Source organism: Copadichromis virginalis, linkage group LG15 (genome assembly GCF_057382275.1).
Source record: "Copadichromis virginalis isolate Kocher_CV1m ecotype Utaka linkage group LG15, C_Virginalis_male_GT1.1, whole genome shotgun sequence".
NCBI classification, from domain to species: Eukaryota; Metazoa; Chordata; class Actinopteri; order Cichliformes; family Cichlidae; genus Copadichromis; species Copadichromis virginalis.
Window position 1 is genome coordinate 26,495,403 of NC_140632.1, and position 19,950 is coordinate 26,515,352.

Here is a 19,950-nt window from a genome sequence, read left to right on the forward strand (position 1 = left end):
AATCAAGCACCTCCATAATTCCACCTTTATTCTGTCTGAGGTTGGAGAGCAGCCATATTTGGCACATGTGACGTCTACTTATATATTCATAAATAATATGATCATAAAGGGTGGTGCAGTGTGTCCTTTTCTAAAGAAGGCAATAAAGGAAGCATTGACGCTCTTTTCCTTAGGATTCAGAGAACTGGGACAGCTCAGGTTGCCTGGCAGATTTTTCCAGACCACTGGAATACAAGCATCGCATCTCCGCCACAAATTAAACTCAAACCTTACAGTTCAGGTAAAACTGAATCCTGTTGCGATTATGTGATTTTACATATTTTTTCTCTAAGGCTGTTATATGCAGGCATGTCTGATGTACAGTGAATTTTTATCATCGTGATTTTACCTAAATGCGTGTGACTTTCTATGAAGTGTGATATATTTCTCTTTAAACTTGCTGTGAGGAGGGATCTATTCAAACCGTCAGGACTCACAGAAACGTTTGTATGTTTAAATGAGACGAGCGGTCTCTTTCAGCCTTTATTTGGGGCGATCGTGGCTCAAGAGTTGGGAGTTCGCCTTGTAATCGGAAGGTTGCCGGTTCGAGCCCCGGCTTGGACAGTCTCGGTTGTTGTGTCCTTGGGCAAGACACTTCACCTGTTGCCTACTGGTGGTGGTCAGAGGGCCCGGTGGCGCCAGTGTCCGGCAGCCTCGCCTCTGTCAGTGCTCCCCAGGGTGGCTGTGGCTACAATGTAGCTTGCCATCACCAGTGTGTGGATGACTGGATATGTAAAGCGCTTTGGGGTCCTTAGGGACTAGTAAAGCGCTATATAAATACAGGCCATTTACCATTTATTTTGATACATCGGTGAGGAGAATGACTCCATGTTTGATCTGTTAGGTTTCAGATTAAACCGAGTCACAGTGAATACTGTAGCAGACCGTGCTGTCTCCAGCTGTTTAAATGTGACGTTGTAGAAGGGAACCCTCCCTTTTCTCCCTCTACTTCCTGCTCGGTTTACTTTCACTTTGTCCGGCTGCTGTTCCGCGGAGCGTCTTTCCTATCTGTGTAGGTGAGTGAGGTCCGCGTGCCGGTGTTTGTCTCCGAGGTTCTGCTCGTGCTGTCAGATTACTGCTGTAACCGTGTTACCATAGAAACGTCAGAAATCGAGACCCTTTGAGTATCTGTTAAGATCAAACAGGTCGGTGTGTGTCCGCCGCGGCGTCAGTGACTGCAGTCATTTATGTGACGTCAGTGTGGACCCGAAGTCCACGCAGTGCCGAATAAATCCAGCATTTTATTTCTTAAACTAACATAACATTATTATGAACGTTTTTATGTTTAATATTTTATCGACAAATGTTTAAGTAGCTGCGTCTCAGGGTCTGTTTGGTCACGTGAGATGTGCTGTGAGGCATTTTGTCCTCCAAACGTGGACAATAAAGTTGTTTTGATTGTTGAAGTAGAAGTAGGTCGAGGCCGGAGCATTTCTATGTTTTTCTTCATAATTCACAATGCTTGAAATCCAGCATTTACATTTAGATGTAAGACATATGTGCAGCTACCAGTCTGATATAGCCTATGCACTAACAACACAAAGTGTAACCCTGAAAAAATTTAGTCATATTACTGTTCATCTAATAAATCAGATTACTGCTGTACATGTGACTTTTGTTTAGCTTTTTTTGTATATGTTTAAAAATGTTTTGGATATCAGCTGTCATATCAGAGAGCTGTTCTACCTTTTAAGACACCAGGCTGCTGTAAATCAGCTCTGACAGAACACAGATAACAGATTTTATAGATGAGCTGCTTTTAGAACAACACGTTTAATAACCCCTTTGAAAATGTAATTGTGCTGATTTTCTGATTGTCAGCAAACTCAGAGTGCTTATGATCCTGCAGCCATGAATACATCTTGTATTCTATTGCAGCGGTCCCCAACCCACGGCCCTCGGACCGGTACCGGTCCGTGAGTTGTTTGGCACCGGGCCGCGAGAGTTTAGGCTTAGGTGTGAAATGTATAGTTTTCAGGGTTTTTATTGGTTTTCAGCGTTATTTTGTTATCGTTTTTATCGTTTACTCAGTTTTCCTTGGTCTTTTCACGTGTGTTATGAATAAATTTTCTTTTTTTCAGTACCGGTACTAGTTTTATTTTGTTGTATTTATCCGCGACACCTTAAAGGCCGGTCCATGCAAATATTGTCGGGCATAAACCAGCCCGTGGCGCAAAAAAGGTTGGGGACCGCTGTTCTATTGAGCAAAGGCAATATATGTGTACACACACACACACACCTACCCATCTATAAATAATGAAAAAGTTTTTTAATTTAGTTTTTAAAAAAACTTCTGCTACGCTGAGATGATCCTGCTCTTTTTCCACACAGAGAGAATCCTACTGAGCATGTGCAGATCAAATTTCAGCCCTCTAGCTTGTTTATCTGAAACAGCCATTAAAAAAGTGTTTTTGAGAGTAAAGGAGAGATGTCCTCGTATCTCCTTATGTTCCCTTCTGCTCCCCCTACGGTGTTGGTGTTTAGGACATGGAAATGGTTTTCCAATTTTCTATTGTGTGCTCTTCTGCTGCTGTAGCTCATCTGCTGTAAGGTAGTGTGTGTTCAGGCATGCTCTTCTGCATACCTTGGTTGTAGTGTGTGGTTATTTTACTTACTGTTGCCTACTGTTGCCTTCCTGTCAGCTCACAGCTGTCTGCCCATTCTCTTCTGACCTCTGACAGGCTTTGTGTTAGGGAGAACTGCTGCTTGCTGTATGTACTCAGTGCATCTAGGAATGTAGACATGGTCAAGATCATGTCTAAGTCCATAATCCCCTATGTGTTTTCTCTGACACTGACTGGGTTTCTTTCCACAGGTGAGGCTGGTCGGATGTCTTTGGGGTTGTTTTTTTTATCTGTTGTTGTGAGCTTGTGACGGAGTCCTTAGATCGATTGCTCAGACACCAGGACTGACGAAGAGACTGAGCAGCTTCTTTTCTCAAAATATTTCTTCCACACATGAAGGTGGAAAGGGTGTGAAGTGAGCTCAGCAGGTGAGTCTTTCCAGAGAAGGCTGTTTCATGATGCTGATTGGCTGTTTGCTGTTTGTTGGTATAAAACATGAAGAGAAAAAAGAATTTCTCTCTGAGTTTAGGAACAATAACTTTACAGTGATTCATTTACTTTTAAGTGTTCAAACCATCAGGTAACACTGAAGACCAGTGTTGGGAAGGTTACTTTTAAAATGTATTCCACTACAGATTACAGAGTACATGCCCCAAAATGTATTTTGTAACATATTCCGTTACGTTACTCAAAGCGAGTAACGTATTCTGGATACATTGGATTACTTAATATATTATCATGCCTTTTTACAACTACATGAATGTACTATTGCTGTGTGATTTATTACTATTACTGAAGGCTACTCACCATACCAATACCAACTAGAGTCTTAAATCTTAATATAAAATGAGTAACAGTAGGGTGGACATTAGGTAAGGTTGTATAGAAAACTATTTCGCGTGTATATAAAACAGGTCCGCGGCTCCGAAGCGTAGTAAAGGGACCTCTGGCTAATACGTCTGGTTCCATGTAGGGCTCGTAACCGAAAACTTGCTTTACTTTGTTGTCTGTGTCAACTTTGGTAGCGAGAGACAGAGAGAGGGGTTGAAAGGCTGCTCCAACTGAACTCATTGTTTCTGAGGAAAACACGAAAAAAGTGTAGAGCCGAGTCTTAATAGCTTACTTACAACTGGGCTCGTCAGGCACTCTTTTTGGCTGCAGTGGTTATTATTATATTTACATGCTTCCAGCTCCCGTTTCTGCTCGGTGACAACTCGTGCTTTTCGACTCTCCTTTTTCTCCCTCCCTCGCTCACAGACACACAGCGGGTATTGCAGTCCATTCTCCCTGCAGCACGGACTACACTGCCCATGAGGCTAGGGCAGGGGTGGGCAATCTCAGGCCACGAGGGCCGGTGTCCCTGCAGGTTTTAGATCTCACCTTGGGTCAACACACCTGAATCACATGATTAGTTCGTCACCAGGCCTCTGGAGAACTTCAGGACATGTTGAGGAGCTAATTTAGCCATTTAAATCAGCTGGGTTGGTTCGAGGACACATCTAAAACCTGCAGGGACACCGGCCCTCGTGGACTGAGATTGCCCACCCCTGGGCTAGGGCAATGCCTGTAACACTCTGTCTATTGCCTTCATATTAAATAAATAAAAATATTTCTTCACGTCATTATGAGACGCTAGATTGAGACACAGCCATTTGAGCCTCTTAATGCGTGTTTTGTTTGGGTTTCCACCGGCGTGGAATTACCATAAATAGAGAGGGCATAGCCTAACATATGAAACAGGAAAAGATCTTTTCCTGTTCCTGACCGCCGTGTAATCCCTTTATTTCAACAAAGTAACTGTATTCTGAATACCACCTTTTTAAACTGTAATGTAACGGAATACAGTTACTCATATTTTGTATTTTAAATACGTAACGGCGGTACATGAATTCCGTTACTCCCCAATACTGCTGAAGACCGACTGAAGGCACACAGGAGAAGATGTTTGGATTCTGTTTTCAGACAAAATATTATAGATGTTTAAATCCCCGTGTGTGTGTGTGTGTGTGTGTGTGTGTGTGTGTGTGTGTGTGTGTGTGTGTGTGTGTGAGAACTAATATATGTTGTGATATTAATGTTGCTGTGTCTGTGTAAAGGTGTGGCTTCTGCTATGGATCAGTGTGAGCACAGAGAGGAGGGAGTCCCTCCCTCTAAATCCACTCTGTGTGGGGAACATGACAGCAAGACCAAAGCTCAGAGGTGAGAGGACTGTCTCTAGCTGTCAGGACCCTTCTCCAGGTCCTGGTCAGAGACACAGAAATCAAACGAACCAACTGTTTAACTCTCTGACATGTGAACTCTCTGCAGTCACTACATTGTGTGGTCATCACCTTTTCTTAATGCAACAACCTCAGTTAAAAAAACAAAAATAAGTCAGAGTTTTAAAACTTGAGAGAGACAAACATCAAATTGCTGCCAGTACACAAACTTATTTCTGCTGCTGTGTTCCTGTGTTTAGTCTCACAAAACAGCACAATCTGTTTTTTACCGTGTCATCTACTTACACACCAGGTAGAAAATACACAATGGATTGGTTGCTATAAATTTTGGTTCTACAGTTTTGTTTTGTTTTTTGTGTTTTTCAGTTGGTTACTGGAAATTGTTGCAGATGCTTTGAATCCAAACTCACTGTGCTACTGTGCTCACTATGTAGTCCCTGTTTTTTTTCTATCAGTTTCTATCAGAAAACACAAGCCCCTCCTTCATCCACCGGTGTGTCCTTCAAGAGTAATCGATCTATGATTCAACCCATTATATTCAAAGATGAAGACAAACACGCACATTCTTCACTTACAAAATTTTAATTGATTTTTGTTCTGTGATGACAATAAATAACACGTTAAAGAAAATCATTACAGTTATTCAGAGGCTCAATGAGGCTCCACGAATTTTAACAAGAGATTTAAACAGAGCGAGTGATTTAGTGAGTCTGCAAATCATTCTAGAGTTTAAACCCTGTGATAATAAGACAAGGTTGTCTTGATGTTACATGTGATTGATGCACAAACCCTTTTAGACCCTCTTCACTCTGTTAATGTTGGAAAGAAGCAGCTGTTCCATAACATATGACAGACAGTACCATCAACCAAACAGGAGACAGAAGCAGACACTTTTGCGGAATTTTGTTGTTGAGTATTGTTGGAAAGTTGTTTTTGTGCATTGCACCAGAAAAACTGCAAAAAACTGGCTGCCAGAGTTTATCCAGACTCCCAGTGCAGCTTCACACCAAAAAGATCAGCTGATATGATTTTCTCATTGTGACAACGTCAAGACAAATGCAGAGTAACAGTTTACTTATAGCATTTATTGACAGACCCTTGTCCAACCCCCTTGCCTTGGTGTCAAAGAAGGATGTGTGCATGTCCCAACATTTTTCAACATTTTTCTTTTCCTTACTTTTAAATCATGTGTTTAAAGACAGCACTGAAGGAATCTGCTTAGTTTGAAGGAAAGACCAAAGTTCTATGTTTGGCATACCATGGAAAGACAAGGTCACCAACACAGAGATACTTGCAACAACAGGACTACCAGCCATCTACACCATCCTCAAACAAAGACGAATGTGCTGAGTTGGCCATGCCATAAGAACGGATTATGGACACATCCCAAAGACCTTTTGTACGGAGAACTGAAAATTGCTCTGTGTGTAAAAGAAACATGAAGAACACTGGCATGGAAGGCCAAAGGTGAACAAGTTATTTAACAAAATGAGGAGACATGTGACAAAGACCTAAAGGGGTGATTGGGAGGAACGGACTTCCTGATATGAAAAATAATTAAATGATCATTCCTGCAGCCACATAAGTTAAATACTCAGGTGAGGAGAGAAACAGCTGTCACCTGAGCTGGATTAGGTGGTGGGGTAGGATCCTGGACAGAGCTGGTATAGCCAAACATACAGAGTGCACAGGGATGTTCAGTTCCCACCTCTGGCAGAAATTCAGTACTATTCCAATTTTCTGACTGAGTGGACCATGTTCTGCACCTCCAATACAAAGGAGCTTTTCCAGTTCAATTCAGTGCCAAACACACACAACAAGATATGAGGTAAAAATTCTACAACACAGAAAAAACACCAGTATTAAGGGAGCCCCAATGAGCAAGCACTTGGTGACAGTGGGATGGAAAAACTCCCTTTGAAAAGGAAGAAACCTCTAGCAGAATCAGGCTCAGGGAGGGATGGCCATCTGAGGAAGACGGGAGTAAAATCTATTTGAGCTTACAGTGGAAATCAGTTGGGGACCTATTCTTAGGTACTGAACCTTAAGGTTCCCCCAAATATCAAACCCCACTCCGAATCATAGTTTGTAGCTATGAACAGCTTAATCGATAAAGTTTTAAAATCATTCTATAAAACAAATAGTCTCGGAGAACCAAAGATTTTGTGCTAACGAGAGTCGAGTGAATTATTTTTAATTCTTAACAGACCTGTACACATGCAATCTTATCTGTTTCATTAGAATACCAACATTTGCTGTGAATACCTTAAATAACACACGTGTGATATTCTTTATTTTCTCATTTCAGAATCAATAAGGAGACACCGTTGTCTACTTCACTGAGCTGTGTGTCAATGAAGAGTGACCGATCTATGATTCAACCAATAACCTTTTCAAACAGAGAGCGGTCTTTTGATACAGGGTGAGAACTGAAACTGTTGATTGTGTTTCTTCTTTAAAAACGTCATGTCCAACAGCAAGACCAGCACTTGCATTAGTGATCACTTTGTGTTCATACCAAGACTCATCATTACAGAGAGCAACACCTTTAACAAACTGCACATATGCTAACGTTGAGCGTTTTTGCAGTGTTTTGCAGAGCTCAGAGACTCTCAGTGGTCAGTCTGATCTGGACTCCATATTTACGGTGAGAAGATTCAAGAGTCAACAGTTTAATATCACATCAATGAGGAAAAAGTAATTTAGTTTCCATCTCTCCTTAAACATGAGACTCAGTGAGAGAATTACTAGATTCATTTAGTTAAAAACATTATGAAGGTTATAATGTGGAATATATGGTCCTAATTCTGTCAAAACCTTAATAGATGAAACTGAAAATGACTGAAAATAAGTTTAAAGTTCTAAATGTATCCCTTTTCCAGACGCTGGAGGACAACATGTTCAGTTTTTTAAAGAATGAGCTGAAGAAGATGAGGAAGGTCGTGCTTTCAGACTATCCAGAATGGTTAGAGTGTCAGAGGGAGGATGAGGAGGTGCTGAAGGCTGAGGATGAAGAACAGAGGAGGAGCAGTAGAGAGTCATTTTTGAAGATCACGCTGCAATTCCTTAGGAAAATGAAGCAGGAGAAGCTGGCTGAGTGTCTGCAGAGCAGTAAGAGGATTTGAACACATGCACAGCATTTCCTCAAGTTTGTCTACAACCCCAGCTGTTCTATGCCCCACAGTCTGAGAAACACTCTGTTGGATCTATAAATTTTTCTTTATCGAAACATAAATGATGTGCACCATGATTAACACAACACCCTGGTGCATGACAGAGACATAAACATTTATGCATCTTTTGTTTTTATGTTTCTATTTGTTTATCTATAACTTTTGTGGTCAGACATACTACATTATAGATGGTTGATTACATCAGGAAAGCCCATAAATCAATGGCTAAAGTACACTGAACAAAAATATAAACGCAACACTTTTGTTTTTGCTCCCATTCCCCATGGGATGGACGTAGAGACCTAAAATTCATTCCAGATACACAATATAACCATCCCTCCCAAACAGTGGTCACAAATCAGTCCAAATGTGTGGTAGTGGGCACATCTGCTATATTGAGATAATCCATCCCACCTCACAGGTGTGCCACATCAGGATGCTGATCTGACATCATGAGTAGTGCACAGGTGTACCTCAGACTGCCCACAACAAAAGGCCACCCTGGAATGTGCAGTTTTTTGCGCTATTGGGGGTCTGGGGACCCAGAACCGGTCAGTATCTGGTGTGACCACCATTTGCCTCATGCAGTGCAACACATCGTCGCATGGAGTCTATCAGATTGTCAATTGTGGCCTGTGGAATGTTGGTCCACTCCACTTCAATGGCTGTGCGAGGTTGTTGGATATTCGTGGGAACTGGTACACGCTGTCGTATACGCCGGTCAAGCACATCCCGAACATGCTCAATGGGTGACATGTCCGGTGAGTATGCTGGCCATGCAAGAACTGGGACATTCTCAGCTGCCATCTGCCCTGAACAATGTGAACCATGATTCATCCGTGAAGCGCACACCTCTCCAACGTGCCAGACGCCATCGAATGTGAGCATTTGCCCACACAAGTCTGTTACGGCGACGAGCTGGAGTCAGGTCAAGACCCCGATGAGGACGATGGGCATGCAGTTGTGCGTCCCTGAGACGGTTTCTGACAGTTTGTGCAGAAATTGTTTGGTTGTGCAAACCAATTGTTCCAGCAGCTGTCTGGGTGGCTGGTCTCAGACGATCTTGGAGGTGAACCTGCTGGATGTGGAGGTCCTGGGCTGGTGTGCTTACACGAGGTCTGCGGTTGTGAGGCCGGTTGGATGTGCTGCCATATTCTCTGAAACGCCTGTGGAGACGGCTTATGGTTGAGAAATGAACATTCAATGCACGGGCGACAGATCTGGTTGACATTCCTGCTGTCAGCATGCCAATTGCACGCTCCCTCATTGCTTGTGGCATCTGTGGCATTTTGCTGTGAGACAAAACTGCACATTCCAGGGTGGCCTTTTGTTGTGGGCAGTCTGAGGTACACCTGTGCACTACTCATGATGTCAGATCAGCATCCTGATGTGGCACACCTGTGAGGTGGGATGGATTATCTCAATATAGCAGATGTGCCCACTACCACACATTTGGACTGATTTGTGACCACTGTTTGGGAGGGATGGTTATATTGTGTATCTGGAATGAATTTTAGGTCTCTACATCCATCCCATGGGGAATGGGAGCAGTAACAAAGGTGCTGCGTTTATATTTTTGTTCAGTGTAGGTGATAGGCAGAGGGTAGGTGAATTACAGAGAGCTGAGGGAATCCAAGGTAATCCTGTCAGTTCTTAAATAAAGGAAACACCACGGCAAATATTCTAATCAATTCTAATGTTTGTTTGTTTTTTAATTATTAATTTAGGAACTCGTGCTGCAAAGTGCCAAAAAAACCTGAAGTCTAATCTGAAAAAGAAGTTCAAGTGTGTGTTTGAGGGGATTGCTAAAGCTGGAAGCTCAACCCTTCTGAATCAGATCTACACAGAGCTCTACATCACAGAGGGAGGGACTGCAGGGGTCAATGATGAACATGAGATCAGACAGATTGAAACCGTATCCAGGAAATTGAACAGACCAGAAACTGCAATCAGACAAGAAGACATCTTTAAAGCCTCACCTGTTAAAGACAAGCCAATCAGAACAGTGCTGACAAAGGGAGTGGCTGGCATTGGGAAAACAGTCCTAACACAGAAGTTCACTCTGGACTGGGCTGAAGACAAAGCCAACCAGGACATCCAGTTCATGTTTCCATTCACTTTCAGAGAGCTGAATGTGCTGAAAGAGAAAAAGTTCAGCTTGGTGGAACTTGTTCATTACTTCTTTACTGAAACCAAAGAAGCAGGAATCTGGAGCTTTGAAGACTTCCAGGTTGTGTTCATCTTTGATGGTCTGGATGAGTGTCGACTTCCTCTGGACTTCCACAAAACTAAAATCATCACTGACCCTAGAAAGTCCACCTCAGTGGATGTGCTACTGACAAATCTCATCAGGGGAAAGCTGCTTCCTTCTGCTCGCCTCTGGATAACCACAAGACCTGCAGCAGCCAATCAGATTCTTTCCCAGTGTGTTCACAGGGTGACAGAGGTAAGAGGGTTCACTGACCCACAGAAGGAGGAGTACTTCAGAAAGAGATTCAAAGAAAAGGAGCAGACCAACAGGATTATCTCCCACATCAAGAAATCACGAAGCCTCCACATCATGTGCCACATCCCAGTCTTCTGCTGGATCACTGCTACAGTTCTGGAAGATGTGCTGAAAACTAGAGAGGGGGGACAGCTGCCCAAGACCCTGACTGAGATGTACATTCACTTCCTGGTGGTTCAGGCCAAAATGAAGAAGGTCAAGTATGATGAGGGAACTGAAACTGATCAGCACTGGAGTCCAGAGAGCAGGAAGATGATCGAGTGTCTGGGAAAACTGGCTTTTGATCAGCTGCAGAAAGGAAACCTGATCTTCTATGAATCAGACCTGACAGATTTTGAAGTAATTATCAAGGATGCCTCAGTGTACTCAGGAGTGTTCACACAGATCTTTAAAGAGGAGAGAGGACTGTACCAGAACAAGGTGTTCTGCTTCATCCATCTGAGTATTCAGGAGTTTATGGCTGCTCTTCATGTCCATCTGACCTTCATCAAGTCTGAAGTCAACCTGCTGGAGAAACGGCAAAAAAAAGATCAGTATTCTTTAAAACATCTCCACCAGAGTGCCGTGGACAAGGCCTTAGAGAGTTCAAATGGTCATCTGGACTTGTTCCTCCGCTTCCTCCTTGGGCTTTCACTGCAGTCTAATCAGACTCTCCTAAAAGGTCTACTGACACAGACAGGAAGTAGTTCAAATACTGATGTGGAAACAGTCCAGTACATCAAGAAGAAGATCAGTGATAATCAGTCTGCAGAGAAAAGCATCAATCTGTTTCACTGTCTGAATGAACTGAATGATCGTTCTCTAGTGGAGGAGATCCAACAGTCTCTGACTTCGGGAAGTCTCTCTACAGATAAACTGTCTCCTGCTCAGTGGTCAGCTCTGGTCTTCATCTTATTGTCATCAAAGGAAGATCTTGATTCATTTGAACTGAAGAAATACTCTGCTTCTGAGGATGCTCTTCTGAGGCTTCTGCCAGTGGTCAAAGCCTCCAAGAAAGCTCTGTAAGTCGATTTATGAACCATTATAAATGTTTTTACATTCTTGATTGTTATCTTCATTAATAATTCTTTCTCTCAGGCTGAGCTGTTGTAACTTGTCGTGGAGAAGCTGCAAAGCTCTTTCATCAGTTCTCAGCTCCGAGTCTTCTAGTTTGAGAGAGCTGGACCTGAGTAACAATGACCTGCAAGATTCTGGCGTGAAGCTGCTGTCTGGTGGACTAAAAAGTGTACACTGTAAACTTGAAACTCTAAGGTAATGATTCAGTGTGTGTGTGTGTGTGTGTGTGTGTGAGAGAGAGAGAGAGAGAGAGAGAGAGAGGGAGAGAGAGATATTTACGTGTTATTTTAAATTGCAGAATCAGAATCAGAATCAGAAAGGGGTTTATTGCCAAATGTTGAGCAGGTTTACAACATTAGGAAATTGCTGCGGTGCTTCAGTGCAAACATAGTGTCATAAATAGCACTTAAATAGACATGAAAAAATAAAAGTAGAATAAGAATTAAAGTGCTACGTAGAAAGATATGTGCATGAGATATACATGAGATATATACATGAGAATAAGAATTAAGAGTGCTACGTAGAAAGATATGCGTGCAGGTGGTGATCAGTGCCAAACATGGAATGATGCAGTGACACAGCGTAGGGTCATGTGTTAGTGGCGGGGACAGTCATATGGTTATTGTTCATGTGTCCAACAGCAGAGGGGAAGAAACTGTTCTTATGGCGAGAGGTTCTGGTGCGGATGGACCGGAGCCTCCTGCCTGAGGGGAGCAGGTCAAACAGACTGTGTCCAGGGTGAGAAGGGTCAGCTGAGATCCGAGTTGCACGCCGCAATGTCCTGGAGGTGTACAGGTCCTGCAGAGATGGGAGTCTGCAGCCAATCACCTTCTCAGCAGAGCGCACAACACGCTGCAGTCTCTGTTTGTCCCTGATAGTGGCTCCAGCGTACCACACGGTGTTGGAGGAGGTGAGGATGGACTCGATGATTGCAGTGTAGAACTGCATCATCGTCCGTGTTGGCAGGTTGAATTTCTTCAGCTGCCTCAGGAAGTACATCCTCTGCTGGGCCTTCTTGATGACGGAGGTGATGGTGGGCTCCCACTTCAGGTCCTGGGTGATGGTGGTACCCAGGAAGCGGAATGAGTCCACAGAGGTGATGGGGGTGTCAGTCAGGATGATGGGGGGAGTGGGGCTGTGTGCTTCCTGAAGTCCACAATAATCTCCACTGTCTTCTGGGCATTCAGCACCAGGTTGTTGTGGCTGCACCAGGACACCAGACGTTCAACCTCCCTCCTGTAGGCAGACTCATCCCCGTCCGAGATGAGCCCAATAACGGTGGTGTCATCTGCAAACTTGATTAGCTTGACAGACTGGTGGGTGGAGGTGCAGCAGTTGGTGTACAGGGAGAAGAGCAGAGGAGAAAGAACACAGCCCTGAGGGGAGCCGGTGCTGATGGTCCGGGAGTCCGAGACATTCTTTCTCAGCCTCACATGCTGCTTCCTGTCCGTCAGGAAGTCAGTGATCCACCGACAGATGGGATCAGGCACATTCATCTGGGAAAGCTTGCCTCGGAGATGGTCTGGAAGGATGGTGTTGAAGGCAGAGCTGAAGTCCACAAACAGGATCCTGGCGTAGGTTCCTGGGGAGTCTAGATGCTGCAGGATGAAGTGTAGGGCCATGTTGATGGCGTCGTCTACAGACCTGTTGGCTCTATATGCAAACTGCAGGGGGTCCAGGAGGGGGGCCGTGAGGGTCCTGAGATGGGAGAGAACTAGGCGCTCAAAAGACTTCATGACCACAGATGTCAGAGCCACGGGTCTGTAGTCATTTAGTCCAGTGATCCTAGGTTTCTTGGGGACAGGGATTATGGTAGAGGACTTGAAGCAGGCAGGCACATGACATGCCTGCAGTGAGGAGTTGAAAATGCCAGAAAACACTGGGGCCAGCTTGTTTGCACAGTGTCTGAGGGTGGCAGGAGACACGCCGTCTGGGCCGGGAGCTTTCCGAGCATTCAAATTCTTAAACTGCTTCCTCACATCTGCTTCATGAATATGAAGAGTTGTGGTGGGAGGAGGTGGTGTGAAATCCTCTTTTGTGTGGGGTGAGGAGGGGGGTGTTGTAGGTGAACAGTTTGAAGGTGGTGATGGGGGGAGAGGTGGGGGAATTTGTGTCCAAAGTGCCTCTATTGTTGGGGCCGTTGGAGGTGTGAAGGCTGCCTGATGGCTCGTCAAAACGGCAGTAAAAGTCGTTAAGGGTGTTGGCTAAGAGCAAGTCATCAGTGGAGTGGGGGGTTTTAGGCTTGTAGTTTGTGATATTCCTAAAACCTTTCCACACAGAGGCCGAATCATTCTCTGAGATCTGCTGCTGCATCTTCTCAGAGTGCTGATGTTTAGCAATGTCCACTTCTTTAGTGAACCTGTACTTGGCCTCTCTGTAGCAGTCCCTGTCTCCGCTTCTGAACGCCTTTCTCTTTTCCAGCCACAGCTTTTTGAGTTTAGGAGTAAACCAGGGTTTGTCATTGTTATAACTCACCCTGGTGCGTGATGGCACAATGCTGTCCTCACAGAAGTGGATATAGGAGGTGACAGTGTCCGTAAACTCGTCCAAGCTGTTAGAAGCAGCCTTCAATGTGTCCCAGTCTGTGGTCTCCAAACACGTGCGAAGCTCCTCCACAGCCTCGTTGCTCCACAGTTTTTTAGTCCTCACGACAGGTTTGGAGAGCTTCAGCCTCTGTCTGTACGCGGGGATTAGGTGGATCATGACGTGGTCAGAACGTCCGAGTGAAGCGCGGGGCACCGCACGATAGGCCCCGCTGATCGTGCTGTAGCAGTGGTCTAATGTCCTCTCCTCTCTGGTCGGGCATTTAATATACTGCTTATATTTCGGAAGCTCATGGCTCAGATTGGCTTTGTTAAAGTCCCCAAGAGCAAGTATTGCAGTATTATTATTTATGCATGCTCATCCTGGACTTTTTTCTTCTTTCAAAACTTTAGTCTCTCGGGTTGTCTGATCACAAAAGATGGAGGTGAATCTTTGGTCTTGGCTTTGAGGTCTAACCCCTCCCATCTGAGAAATCTTGATTTGAGCTACAATCATCCAGGAGACTCTCATGTGGAGGAGCTTTCTAAGGGAGTGAAGAATACTCAGTGGAGACTGGACAATCTAAGGTATGAACAAGAGTTCACATGGCGTTGGTTTATCTAACTTGGGTTTTTTTTTTAGCCTTTTTGCTTTTTCCTTTTTTCTGTTTATGGGAAAGATATAAAGTGATTCTATGTAAAGAAATGTGCAGACCCCAGAGGAGTCATGGAACAAGTCCTGACTGTTGTTTGTGCTTATATACCGAACAACAGTGTGGGTGCTAGAGGATGCCCTATCAGGGAACTATATGGTCCTATTGGTGCACTGGTAATGTCTGAGGCCCTGGTCTGCAAAACCTTAAATTCTCACCTTTGACAGAGCTTTGAAAGCCTTCCGTAAGATAAACAGGGGATACTAAGTCCAAAAGGACGATGTCATAGAACTCCTTGGCTGAGGAGTCTGTATAAAGCTGTGGCCTCATGGTGGTTGGCATGTGTCATAATATTAATTTCAAAATCAGATGGTGGACACTAAAAGTGACCAGAGCCATCAAACTGAAAAAGTCCTTAGTTAGCCTGCTGGACTCCTGAGACAACTTACAGGTACTGCAGCCCAAGAAGACTGTATTCTTACAGTAGCTGTGCAAAAACTCACCTTTAGACTGAGATTCTTCTCAAGCATTTCTGGCAAACCTTCAGTCAACTTCTAGTTACTCGATGTTACTAGTAACTTTGAGTAAGTAGAGGTTACCTAAAGCGGCAGTGCCCAGATTACTTACGTGGACAGCTACTTCGGTGCAACTGATATAAAGTGCGGTAAGCTGAAGGCAGCTTCAACCATCTGTTTGTTGAAAAATAGTAATGCGACCGCACTGCATTTTCTTGTTAGTAACGGTAACGGTCTTGTAACGATAAAAATAGTAATTAGTTAGATTTCTCATTACTGAAAAAAGTAACGCTGTTACTTATAATGCTGTTATTCTCATCACTGGTTGTTTCTGACTTCAGTTGAGGATATAGTCAGCCAGTGAATCCAATACCTTAGGCACCTCCTCAATTCTTCCAATATCCATCCTTAGAGAAAGCAGTGTCTAGGAATTAAAGGGGACAACTTAGGCATCACTAGGCTGAGTTCACTAATGGTCTTAAATAAGTCCTTGGTGGCAGGGAATTTTTGGTGGATGAGATTTCCCCTTAAGTTTCTTAAGGTTCTGGATGTGGTGGGGCTGTCATGGTTGACACGTCTCTGTAATGTTGTTTGTCTGGGGTAGATCATCGGGGTTGGCAGGGTCAGGTGATGGTTCCTGTCTTTAAGAAGGGGAACTGAAAGCAGTGTTCCAATTATAGAGGTATCCCACTACTCAGCCTCACTAAGAAGGTCTGTCCGAGAGTACTGGAGAGGAGACTCTGTTCTGCTCTGTTTTGAATCTGTGTTTGCATCCACCCCTATGGCTACCAGATCCAGGTCGCGACTGAAAGAATGAGACTGCAGATACTAACGGTGGACATGAGTTTCCTCCAAGGTGTGGCTGGGCTCTTCTTTAGCTTGTTAGCTTCTTTAGCTTTCAGTTCTGAATGGGACTGACAAACACACACAGGTTTTTAAGAATACACTTTTACCCTTTTTTAGCTTCATGAAAGCATGACCCATAGCAGTCTCATGACCCTGCAGCTTCACAAGTACTCTGTTTAATCTGCACTGGTCATTCCACTTTATTGTCATTGATATTTATATTTAAAAGTGCAATACTGTAATTTTCTGCTGCTCATTCCTGTGCAATATCCCATCTGCCCTCCCGTCATATTTCTTTTCAAGATTTTCTTATTTAATCACTAATGTACATATATTTATATTTATAGATACATATATATTTAGTCATCTTTTCTCTTTTACCATGTGTCTCTAATATTTTGCTCCTTACTATTTTTCTATTTTCTTTATTATTTTATTTTATTTTATTTTCTCCTACTGTATCATGGTGCTGAGTGACTGCTGCTCGTCATACACATTTCATTGCAATGTTGACCCTGTGCTAACTTGCATATGACAAATAAAACTGAAACTGAAACTGCTGAGAAGAGAATATATTTAAAACTGGCTGTGTTTCAGCATGTTTCTATATCAATCAGGAATTGGTGCTTCATGTTGAATAGCAGTATGTACACATTATAGATAAAACTCATTATGTTTTTCTCCCTCCAGAGTGGACCATTGTGGAGAGCAGTGGCTAAAACCTGGACTACTGAAGTGTAAGTCTCAGAAATGATAACTAAATGTTTATGTCAAACCTTCAAAACTACAGCTTCACAGTGGCTACAGGCATCTTTTATATACAGTCCTGTATATATTCATTCAGAAAGTATCATCATTAAACTTTCTATGACTGAGCAACATATCAGCAAGTAAAGAAAGAATAAAGCATCAAATATGTCAGATTATCAACTGCAGCTCCATCTTTTTCTTACCAGATTCATGTGAACTCACAGTGGACACCAACACAGTGAACAGAAACCTCAGACTATCTGACAACAACAGGAAGGTGACACGTGTGAAACAGGACCATCCATATCCTGATCATCCAGACAGATTTGACTGCTGGCCTCAGCTGCTGTGTAGAAATGGTCTGACTGGCCGCTGTTACTGGGAGTTGGAGTGGGAAGGAGAAGTTTATATAGCAGTGAGTTACAGAAGAATCCAAAGGAAAAAAAAGAGTGATGAGTGTTGGTTTGGAGGAAATGATCAGTCCTGGAGTCTGAGCTGCTCTGATGGTGGTTACTCTGTGTGGCACAATAACAGAGAAACATTCATCTCCTCCCACTCCTCTTCATCCTCGGTCTCTGACAGAGTAGCAGTGTATGTGGACTGTCCTGCTGGCACTCTGTCCTTCTACAGAGTCTCCTCTGACACTCTGATCCACCTCCACACCTTTAACATCACATTGACTGAATCTCTGTATGTTGGGTTTGGATTTGGGTTCTGGTCATCTGAATCTTTACTTTCTCTGTGTTCTTAGTGTACCTTTAATCTCATCACTGAGACAGGACACACACCACTTGTAGGTTTTTTACTGTCCATGTTTACAAGGGGACATCTTTTCAGAAATGTAACCAAGTGGATTTAGAGCCTAAAGCTGACCAGCGAGTGAAGTAAAAGTGGTGAAAAGTGAAACATGTTAGAAAGAGAAGATGGCCTTAACAGGGTGTGAACTTGTAAAGTAAAAACATGATGCATTTAAGGTTATCCTATTTGGTTTTTATTTAAGAAGAGAATTTGTTCCACTGTGCGATGGCCGAGTCTCTTTGTTTGCTTGGAGATAATTTCTCCTGCTTAGAGAAAATCCTCTCACACGAAACAGAAAAGGTTGCATTGCATAGAAACTGCAATGCAAGTTGGTGGGGATGCAGGTATATGATCTTCCTGGGTCCCACAAACTATCACCGAAAAAGAGTAAACAAAGTAAATTGCTGCACATTTTGTAGAATAACATTTTAAGATTATTTTAACAATGAAATTCTTTAATGATATGTATATTATGAAAAGCAGATGTTTTGTTAAGACATTTTAAGTTTTTCAAATTTCAGATAAAATAAATACACCCAAAACAAAGGCAAGCAACAAGAACAGAAAGCTGGCAAACCCACCTGATTGACCAAAATCAACTCAAATTACTCCCACATGACAGAACCTCCTCTCTTCCTCGCTGGCTCCATATCACTCATTAGAATGATCAGTGGTTTGCTATTTTTCACCATCAAAACACTCCACAAGTCCTGCGAATGACTAATCACTTTCCTATAAACCACTGACTCAGATACTGAAGCAGTTAAATGAAGCTTCAGACGTCATTGATCATGTGACTCTGGCCAAAAGAATCAAGTCTCGACACAGTGCTTCTGAAGCAGTGTGTTGGTTTCTTTTGACACACCTGCCAGAGTGTCGGCTTCAAGCGGGCCATCACTGCTGTGAACTGTAGCGCCCAGGCTGATAAACCAGAGATTAGGCAACAAAGGGACCTTTGTTTTGTTTTCTGGAGCAATTATGTGTTAATTACACCCACACAGGCTCAACCCATCTTCTGGAATGATGATTGCAGTCTTGAAGCTGATCATCGTGCACACCCACATGGATTCATCTTCTTTGATCCACTGAATCAAAGTGGAGGCTCTGCTCTTTATGATGAGTCACGGTATCTGACCTACTATAACTACTTTGGCTATTTTCATTACCCACAAGGTCATTTAACTCAGGGTGAACATACTCAGAGCTCACAGAGCTAACTCTGATCAGAGGGGCGTACATCGATTTTGGTGATGTAGAAAATGCACTAATGTTTTTATTAGTGCTGTCAGCGTTAATTAACGCGCTAACGTGTTGACGCCGGTCAGCCCCATGAATGGGACGATCCGCGGTAACTTGTTAACAGAGATTTGCCACATTAATGCAGTTATGGCGTTAACGTCATTAACAAGATTAATGCTGTTTTTATGCTTGATTACGCTAGTTTTTATGCTTGCCTCTAACACCACTAAGTCTGTTTTACACAGATGGATTCATTGGGAACTGAATAGATAAGAAAATTGATCATGGTCAATTTCCTGTGGGTATACAGTGACTAACCAATTTTAAATACATCAAGTTTATTATTTCAGAACTCTAATGATGCTGTAATGTTAGAAATAAACAGCACCACCGATCTTGAGTACCGATTCCTCTGATCATGTATCTGGTCCTTTTTTTTTCATCCTGTCTGTCAGCTTTTGCATGGGAAAGGTGGAGAAAATATAATAAAATACAAATAGAAATGCACAATGTATTGACAACTGCTGCACCTGTAAGAAAAACAAAGAAACATACTCAGATTGTGTAAAACCTGCCTTCTGTTCCACTGTAAGCTTGTCTTACTGTCTGTTAATGTTCCACAAGAGCAGGTTCAAAGTTCAGTGGCATGTGGTTATTGTATGACCTTAAATAATAAAAACTGTGGAGAACTGAATGTGGAGATTAGATTGAATCTGCAGACCAGCAAGCTCCTGTTTAGCCTTGCTTTTAGTTGCTTTACATTAGAAGTGGTTGATTAAGATTAATTTCACACAGATTATTTCTTCCATCAAACAGTAACGCAAACTGCTTCCTGTCTCTTCACTGTCAGCAGGTATGTCCAAAAAGCTTCCAAGTCTTTGTAGGATTTTGTTGTATGTTGCTGCAGAGGTGTGTTCATGGGCATTTTTGTCTGTTCATGCATTTTCATTCATGTGACCATCTCAGGATGCTCTCTGTTAGAAAATCGTTATGCTAATGGAAGTTCAGGCTGGTCTGCAAGAACTGATATTCAGATGACTAAATTACCTTTTCACTGGTTTATGTTGGGC

At 43.1% G+C, this 19,950-nt stretch overlaps 1 protein-coding gene across 2 annotated transcripts; it reads left to right on the plus strand.

The window, feature by feature from the left end:
- The first annotated feature begins 1,003 nt into the window (after positions 1–1,003).
- LOC146692592 (protein NLRC3-like) lies at positions 1,004–19,574 on the plus strand. Of its 2 annotated transcripts, XM_085432707.1 has the most exons (8): positions 1,004–1,055; positions 2,855–3,031; positions 4,700–4,802; positions 7,131–7,244; positions 7,412–7,469; positions 7,705–7,933; positions 9,723–11,502; positions 11,579–11,756. In XM_085432707.1, the coding sequence occupies exons 3-8, from the start codon at positions 4,714–4,716 to the stop codon at positions 11,754–11,756; spliced, it is 2,448 nt and encodes an 815-aa protein (XP_085288833.1). In that variant the 5' UTR covers positions 1,004–1,055; positions 2,855–3,031; positions 4,700–4,713. The 2 variants fall into 2 exon arrangements, with proteins under 2 accessions (XP_085288833.1, XP_085288832.1); XM_085432706.1 differs by lacking the exons at positions 1,004–1,055; positions 2,855–3,031; positions 4,700–4,802; ... (1 more) ...; positions 7,412–7,469; positions 7,705–7,933 and adding exons at positions 14,494–14,667; positions 16,784–16,830; positions 17,050–19,574 and having other exon boundaries at positions 9,657–11,502; positions 11,579–11,752.
- The last annotated feature ends 376 nt before the right edge of the window (positions 19,575–19,950 follow it).